At 35.7% G+C, this 9,483-nt stretch overlaps 1 protein-coding gene across 1 annotated transcript; it reads right to left on the minus strand.

Moving 5' to 3' along the window:
• Positions 1–1,263: 1,263 nt before the first annotated feature.
• Positions 1,264–1,847, minus strand: LOC129882461 (ATP synthase epsilon chain, chloroplastic). The gene has a single exon (XM_055956759.1). The coding sequence runs from the start codon at positions 1,798–1,800 to the stop codon at positions 1,438–1,440; it is 363 nt and encodes a 120-aa protein (XP_055812734.1). The 5' UTR covers positions 1,801–1,847; the 3' UTR covers positions 1,264–1,437.
• Positions 1,848–9,483: the final 7,636 nt, after the last annotated feature.

Raw genomic sequence — 9,483 nt, forward strand, 5'->3', positions numbered from 1 at the left:
TTTTCAAAAAACTTTAGTTTGTACACAAATACAGCAGGCCTTTCCTAAATCCATGTGAATTCCTCCTCATAGTTTTTAATTTCACCAGGCCCGTGCAATGAGTTGACTTCCAAAATTCAATAAGATTGGGGATATCAAAAGAAAGGGAGTCTCACTAATTCTTTTATTGGATATGAATATGCAATTCGCCTCCGAAGATTAATAATGAAAGGTTGGTTTGTTTATCTGCAATTGCAAATATCAATATCCATTGGATCCATTGATATGTATTTTTTCTTTGATCTTCTTAAACGAGTGATGTGATTAAAATTATAGGACTAAGTTTATTTAACTTAGTTACAAGAAACAAAATAATAATGAAGAAATGCAAATTAGACAAATTTTTTTTACATTTTTCATTTTTACAGGGCTATACGGACTAGAACCGTATAACTTCTCGGTAAAACGGATCAAACTTATTATTATTAAAATGATCTGACCTATTTCAAAGACCAACATGCATTTTTTTAAACATTGGACTCCTTCATTAACTGATATAAATATTGGTTAGTCTACCATATTTTTTCTTGAAAGAAAAAAGATAAGGAAATGGCTCCATGTGCTCTGATTCATTATTTGGGAGCATTACCAAAGTATTTCAAAGGTGGGATTATCTTGACGTAGGTCTGTCTCTGGCCTAGATCAACCTAAGTTAAATGAAGTCTCTATCGTTCTGCTTAAAAGTTCATAGATGAAACTTCATACACCTTAAAGTTCATATGACGAAAGGAGATTTTTTGAGGTCCTTCTACTAATTATGCCTAGCATTGAATAGACTGGGTATTCACCTTATAAATATCTCAAATCAATGATGGGGTTTGTTTGGTACCTCCTAAATGGGCGTACAAATTGGACTGAACCCTTTGTCTGGTTAGCCCTTAGTACTTGTGATACATATTTTATCATGTAGGTGAATTATTGTCAAGAGAAATATTCCATGATCCAACATCAAGAATCGTTGATCTCTTTGAGTGGTATTCCTTAGATTAGTATTGCTTATAAGTAATATGATATTTATAATCCATCGAAAGGATGGGTTTCATTTGATTCTCTTTGGGATGATAAATGACCTACAAAACTCGATGGTTAGAGTACTACTTTCATACGGCGGGAATCATTGGTTCAAGTCCAATAGTAGGTAAAAATTATTAGATACAATTGACTCTGGTATCTAACAAGGTTTACGACCCACCTTTAGTGATATGTATTTTTTGATTTTGTATATTTCTATTTCATTTTTTAATGAATTTTTGCATCAGAATTGGATTCTGTTTGATTCTATTTGATTGTATTCACCCAACGGAATCTAAATAGGATTAGAAAGAGAACTTCTTTTTATTATTCAAACATATCAACTAGTTATGAAATCGGATTGCTAGCCTCCACCCGTGTTCTAGCTCATCGTAGATCTAGATTTGCCTCAATTTTTTGTCTCCTTCCTTCAGCCTTTTCCACATTAGCTTCCGCTACTTCAAGAGTTTGCTGAGCTTCTTGTGGATCAATGTCACTTCCCTTCTCTGCATCATTTACTAAAACAGTGATCTCATTATTTCCTATTCTATCAAAACCACCCATTAGAGCCATTGTTAACCATTGGTCGTTAAGGCGTATTCTCAAAATCACTATATCTACAGCTGTGGTAATAGGGGAGTGATCTAGTAATATGCCAATTTGACCACTATTAGTAGATAAAACAATTTCTTCCACTTCTGAATCCCAAACAATTCTATTAGGGGTCAGTACACTAAGATTTAAGGTCATTTCTTCAAATTGCTCTCCATTTCTAAGTTCATAGCCTTCGCACTAGCTTCATCCAACTTTGAAAGTATCGATAGATACTATCATATAAAAGGAAGAGGTGGTCTGACTAGCACAATGAAGTTAATTTTTCAAAAACATGATCAGAGAAATTGAGTTTCTGAAAAGAAAAAGAAATCCATTTTATCATTTAGACAAAAAAAGTATTACGATTCTTAAGAACTCAAAGGCCCCTTCCCCTTCGAATCAAACTATAACACCACCTAAAACATTGTATGTGGTGTTTCAATTCTCGATGAAAATGATACTTTTTCTATATTTTGGGTAAAGATTTTCATAGAGTAGTCCAAATTAAGTGATTCAAATTTCTTAATAACTCCAACGACATTACCTACAACTTTCATGAAGACCATATCTTAAGATTCTGAGAATACATAGGTCAAATAAATTAATTTTGCAAGACATGGTGCTATGACGAAATAGACTATTTATAGAAGACACATTATATCTCACGGTATGGTTCTCCAAATCTGTTGATTCTTGAAGGACATGAAAGTATAATTCTAGATATACAATTTATATGAAGACACCAAATCCTAATTAGTATTTATCTTTTTCAAACCTAGCTCCGAAAAAGGGTATTTCGTTAAAAGAAGTTCATCTTATCAAGCATAGAAAGATCTAGATCCATTTGACATCACCCATAACATTAATTTGACATCATCCATGAGATCACAATCCTCCATTGAATTTTTAAGATCATCCTGTGTAATTATTTTTATTTATTGTTACGTCCCTCCTCTACACCTATAAATACCCACCTTATTTCCTTATTTTATTCATCAAGCTTTCTCAAACAATTCTTCTCTTTATACACTTCTTTACTCATTCTCAAATATAGTTTTAGTTTTTAGTAGTATAGAAATACTATTCTGGTGATTCTTATACTCCAGGTAGTACACAAAATGCTCTGGTGGAGAGAAAGGAGTAGGGGTTCAAGAGTGGTCATTGAGTTCTTCAATTTGGAGTAAAACTTCGAATTCCAGGTATGTAAAGCTATTCATAGCATTGGATTGAGTTCTTCCATGTGCTCAATAATTAAATTATTGAGTTATAGTTGAGTTTTACCCTAATTCTTGAATTTTAAATGAGCTAATTCGTCTTCTATTGAGTTAGATATATTTATGCATTAAGATTATTTTTTTATCTCTCATATTATTGGAATTATTATTCCTGGCTACTTTCCATGAACCCTAATTGATTTGATATTCATGAATATTTTTACACGTGTTTTGAGTAAAGATGTTAGCTTTAATATTTATTGACAAAAACAATGATTTGAATTAATACTACATATGTATTTTATTGATTTTTGAAAGAGCAAAAGAATTGAGTTTAAATAAATTTGAGTAAATGAGATTTTGAGCAAGATGTTTTGATGAAATATAACTAATGTTTTGAAGTGTAATGATTGACGAAGAGGTAATAAGATGAGTTTGATGTTTTTACAATAAGACTAGATGATGATGTTAATATGAGCACATATGTTGGAAGTAGTATGGAGCACTGAGTTGGGTAAGCATTTAATTGACTCAAACACTAGAACTATGTAGCCAATGTAGGATGGAGGCTATACTTCTTAAGTCCCAAAAAGAGGACTTTGATCATTGGATCCAAGATTGTGATGTCCTTTACCCTGGCAAGGTATTGGATGGATGTGGCAACGCCATCGCTTCATTGTATCATCACTAGCTCATAAGTGATGGTTTTCAATTAGAGAAACTCCCAACTGAGTAAGCATTGCTTATTACTTGCATTACATATTGATGTTGAGATGATGTTGAGTTTTGAGCCGAGTATTCCTAAGAGGAGTTTATTGATATCTATCCTTACTTTCCTGCCATTTTATATACTCTTACATACTATGTACTGACGTTATTCGACCTGTATCATTTTATGATATAGATACTGGTATTAGAGATCCTCAACAGTCGCATCATTGAATATCATTAGTTTCCAGCTATTTGGTGAGTCCCTCTTGTATTCGGAGGAACTCTTTATACTTTTATTATTGTTGAGTATTATGTTTCTTTTGAGGTAGCAATGGACATGTCATTGGAACCGTCTGATAGTGTTAGAGGCTTCATAGACAAAGTTTGATGATGTAATTTGAATAGTTCTTCTTTGAAACTACTTCTTTTAAGGATTATTTCTTTCATTTGATGTTGATGATGGAGAGCCCACATAAGTATTATTATTTTCAGATAAGTCTTTCACTGATGAATGAATGAGTGATGAGACCAAGTGGTTCTCTCGGATGACAGAGATGGTTTTAGAGTGCCGACCATGCCTAGAGTAACCTCTCAGGGCGTGACAAACTTGTTATCAGAACATAGAGTTCAAGAGTCCTAGAGTGTCTATGAAGACGTTTCTAGTAGAGTCTAGCTTATGGGTGTGTCGTGCAGCATACATATAATTAGGAGGTTATAGGACATTAGTAATTATTTTACTTCTTTTATAATCTAAGTTCGTGCGATAGAGTTTAACTCTATAAAACTTTCTTTCTAATTTATACGTTCCAAACCAAGCCTCCTAAACGTATAGCCAATCAGAGGAATGCTACCATCACTGAGGTTCCACAGTTAGAGATGCCTCCACCGAGAACTAGGGGCCGACCTACAAGGTCTAATAAGGTACCCCAACTACCTTCTATTGATGCCACTCCTACTTCGGAGGTAGAATTTAGAGGAGTTATTACCATGCTCACTCAACTGGTAGCTGCCTAGATGAGTAATCATAGTTCACCAACTCCTAGCTCTAGCTCTCAATACTTGTCTTCCACTACAAGAATTAGAGATTTTATGAGGATTAACCCGCCATTCTTCATAGGGTCTAAGGTTGAGGAGGATCCTAAAATATAATTAATGAGATGTGGAAGATCTTGAAAGCGATGAATACGACCGAGGTAGAGGGTGTTGAGTTGGTTTCCTACCAGCTCAAGGATATGGCAAACATGTGGTATGACTAGTGGGAGAAGAGACGCAGCGAGGATGCTGGAGCTGTAATTTGGGATGAGTTTGAAAGCGCTTTTCTTGACCACTTCTTTCCCCAAGAGCTATGGGAAGCAAAAGTTGAGGAGTTTGTGAACCATAAATAGGAAAGCATAACTATAAAAGAGTATATTTGAAGTTTATTCAGTTGTCCAAATATGCCCCAGAAATTATTCCTCATATGAGGTCCAATATGAGAAAGTTTTTCTCTGGCCTAGGCAAAGATGTATAGAGAGAATGTAAGGCAATGCTAATGATTTCTGAGATGGATTTTTATAGATTGATCGTGTATACTAATCAGGTTAAGGATGATAAGAAAAAGGACTGAGAGGAACACTTAAGCAAGAAGGCTAAGTCTGCTGGGCATGAGAATGAGCAGAAGCAAAGGAAAGGTAACAAGTCCTTCTTTTAGAAGGGGTCTTCTAATTATGAACCTTCTTCAACAAGTGCTTTTACACCTAATCAGAGTTTGCTGAGTTACCAAAACTTCCGAGCTTAGGGTTTTCAGTCTCAATTAAGTGTGGCTTAAGGTTCTAGAGGAAAACCACCGTGTGCTAGATATAGAAAGCTCCATTTGGGAGAGTATCATGTTGGCACCAATGCTTGCTACAGATGTGGAAAGAGAATTCACTTCCATAATGAGTGTCCTTCAAAGAGATAGGGAGATAGAAGTAGTAGAGATTAGTTTTCTTCTACAGCTCCACAGAATAGAGGTAATCAGAGAGGTGAAACTTCAAGGGCAGATAGGGAAATAAATCGTCTGTATGCTATGGGTAGTCGCAAAGACCAAGAGAATGCATCCGATGTTGTTACTAATATGCTCCGAGTCTTTTCTTTTCATGTATATGCATTACTTGATTCGGGTGCTACATTATCTTTTGTGACTCCTTACTTGGCTAGTAAATTTGAGATCCTTCTTGAGTGTCTTTTTGAGCCTTTTCACATATCTACTCCTATTGGTGAGTCTATCTTAGCTAAGAGGGTCTATAGAGATTATATTATGTCAATCTATCACAAAGATACCATGGCTGACTTATTGAGTTAGACACGGTTGATTTTGATATGATTCTTGGCATGGATGGGCTTTATGCTTGTTATGCCTCAGTTGATTGTAGGACCCAAATTGTCAAGTTTTAATTTCCAAATGAGCCTATCTTAGAGTAGAAGGGGAGTTCTATAGTTCCTAGGGGTAAATTTATTTCCTACATTAAGGCCAGAAAGTTAATCTCTAAGGGATGCATATATCATATAGTCCGAGTCAAAAATAGTTCCTATTGTGAGTGAGTTTCCTGAAGTCTTTCCTGAGGATCTACCCAAAATCCCTCTAGATAAAGAGATAGACTTTTGTATTGATGTTCTTCCTAATACACAATGTATCTCTATTCCTCTTTATAAGATGGCTCTCACTGAGTTGAAAGAGTTGAAAGAACAAATGATAGACCTCCTAGATAAAGAGTTTATTAGGTCGAGTATCTCACCTTGGGGCGCTCTTATCCTATTTGTGTGAAAGAATGATGGGTTCTTTAGAGTGTGCATTGATTATCGGCAACTAAACAAGGTCACCATAAAAAACAAATATCCTTTCCCTAGGATAAATGATTTAGTTGACCAACTTCAGGGTGCCACATGCTTCTCTAAGATAGACCTCAGATTATTAGTTGAAAGTGAGAGAATGTGACATCTCGAAGAAGGATTTCTAAACCCTCTATGGTCATTTTGAATTTCTTGTTATGTCCTTTGGATTGACAAACGCTCCTACAACTTTTATGGACCTCATGAACTGGGTATTCAAACCATACCTAGATACGTTTATGATTGTCTTTATCGATTATATTTTGGTCTAATCTAGAAGTAAGTGTGAGCATGCTAACCACCTTAGGATTATCCTTCAAACTCTTAAGAAGAGGGAGTTATATGCTAAGTTTTTGAAGTATAAACTTTGGCTTACTTCTGTAGCATTCCTAGGCCATATTATATCTGGTGATGGAATTCTAGTTGACACTCAAAAGATTAGGGAAGTTAAGTAATGGCCCAGACCCACCTCTCCAACCGACAAAAAGGATTTTCTTAGGTTTGGCTAGTTACTATAGAAGGTTTGTTGAGGAATTCTCATCCATATCCTCACCGTTGACTAAGATTACTCACAAAAAGGCTAAGTTTCAATGGTCTGATGCTTGTGAAAAAAGCTTTCAAAAGTTGAAAGCTAGATTGACTACTGCTCTACTATTATTCCTATTCGAGGGAACGAATGGTTTTATAATCTATTGTGATGCTTCTAAAGTTGGTTTGGTATGTGTGTTGATGCAAGAAGGTAAGGTCATTGCCTATGCCTCCAGACAGCTTAAGACTCATGAGAGAAACTACCCTACTCAAGACCTTAAGTTGGAAGCTGTGGTATTTGCTCTTAAGATCTGGTGTCTCTATCTTTATAGTGTACACGTCGATGTATTCACGGACAACAAAAGCTTGTAGTATGTATTCAGTTAGAAGGAGTTGAACTTGAGGCAGAAGAGATGGCTAGAGTTGCTCAAGTATTATGACATGAGCATTCTCTACCATCAAGGTAAAGCAAATATAGTTGCCGATGCTCTAAGAAGGTTATCCATGGGGAGTACGACCTATGTGGAAGAGGAAAAGAAGGATTTGGCAAAGAAAGTGCATAGACCTGCGCATTTGGGAGTTCAATTTATTGACTCTAGTGAGGGCGGCACAATTGTCTAGAATAGAGCTGAATTATCTCTAGTTGCAGAGGTGCAAGGAAAGCAAGATTAGGAACCTATTCTCCTTCAACTGAAAGATAAGGTTCACAAGCAGAAGGTAATAACTTTTATCAAAGGGGGAGATGGAGTGTTGAGATATCAAGAGAGATTATGTGTTCCAAGTTTTGATGGCATTCGAGAGAGAATCATGGCAGAAGCCCATAATTCCAGGTATTCCATCTATCTAGGTTCAACAAAGATGTACCATGATTTGAGAGATATTTTCTGGTGGAGTAGAATGAAGAGATATATAGCAGAGTTTGTGTTCAAATGTCCGAACTGCCAACAAGTTCAAGTTGAGCAACAAAGGCCTTGGAGAGTGGCTCAAAATATAGAGATCCCAAAATGGAAGTGGGAGATGATCAACATGGACTTCATTACCAGTTTACCGCGAACTTGAAAAAAATATGACTCTATTTGGGTGATTGTAGATAAGATGACCAAATTGGCTTTTTTCTTACCGGTTAATACTACGAAAACTGCAGAGGATTATGTCAAACTGTATCTTAGAGAGATTATTAGAATGGATGGAGTTCCTTTGTCTATTATCTCAGATAGGGGAGCTTAATTCACTATTCAGTTTTTGAAGTCATTTCATAAGGGTTTGGGTTCAAGAGTGAACCTTAGTACTACTTTTCATACGCAAAAAGACGGCCAGGTAGAGCGTATGAAACAAAATTTGGAGGATATGTTGAGAGTATGTGTCATCGACTTTAAAGGTAAGTGATATGATCATTTACCTCTTATTGAGTTTACGTACAATAATAGTTTCCATTCGAGTATTTAAATGGCTCCTTATGAAGCTCTATATGGGAGGAGATGTAGATCACCAATTGGTTGGTTCGATGTTGGTGAAGCTGAGTTGATTGGACTAGACTTGGTTCACCATGCTATGGAGAAGGTGAAAACCATCCAAGAGAGGTTGAGGACTGCTCAGAGTCGCCAGAAATCTTACATTGATGTTAGGAGGAGAGATTTGGAGTTCAAAGTGTATGTTTGGGTATACTTGAAAGTTTCACCTATGAAAGGTGTGATGAGATTTGGCAAAAAAGAGAAGCTTAGTCCTCTCTACATTGGCCTTATCAGATTGTGAAGAGGGTAGGTAACATAGCCTATGAATTGGAGTTACCCTCAAAATTAGTAGCTATTTATCTCGTGTTTCACATCTCTATGCTTAAGAAGTGTATGAGAGATCATTTACTTGTTGTCCCTACTGAGACCATTGGGGTGAAATAGAGTTTGAGTTATTAAGAACTAAGAAAGTGGCATCTATCAAAGACCTATGGAGAAATCAATTTATTGAAGAGTCAACATGGGAAGATGAAGAAGATATGAAGGCTAAATATCCTTATCTCTTCATGCTTTCCGAGGATGATGTTCAAGGTAATATTTCTTACTTCTACCTTTGAGTCGATCTATATTCTTGAGTTTGAGTCATTGACTATTTCAATATGTGTTGTTTGAATATTAGAGTATTGGAGTTTTTGAGATATTGATGTCTTGATAATATTCTTTATTCGTGTCCTCTACTTTCATCTTCATTCGAGGACAAATGATCCCAAGGGGAGATATTGTAACACCCTCTAAAACGTTGTATGTGGTGTTTTAATTCTCGATGAAAATAATACTGCTTCTGTATTTTGGGAATAACCTTTCATACAGTATTCCAAATTAGGTGATTAAAATTTCTGAATAACCCCAACGGCATTACCTACAACTTTCATGAAGACCATATCTTAAGATTCGGAGGATACATATGTCAAATAAATTTATTTTTGCAAGACATGGTGTTGGTACAAAATGGAGTGTTTGTAGAAGGAAAATCATATCTCATGGTAGGATGCTCCAAATTGATTTATTCTTGAACGACATGAAAG

This window comes from Solanum dulcamara, chromosome 3 (assembly GCF_947179165.1).
Source record: "Solanum dulcamara chromosome 3, daSolDulc1.2, whole genome shotgun sequence".
Lineage (NCBI taxonomy): Eukaryota > Viridiplantae > Streptophyta > Magnoliopsida > Solanales > Solanaceae > Solanum > Solanum dulcamara.

What these genes read in the sequence shown, in the direction of transcription:
- LOC129882461 (XM_055956759.1), bottom strand. Translation starts at nt 1,800, where the DNA reads ATGACCTTAAATCTTAGTGTACTGACCCCTAATAGAATTGTTTGGGAT.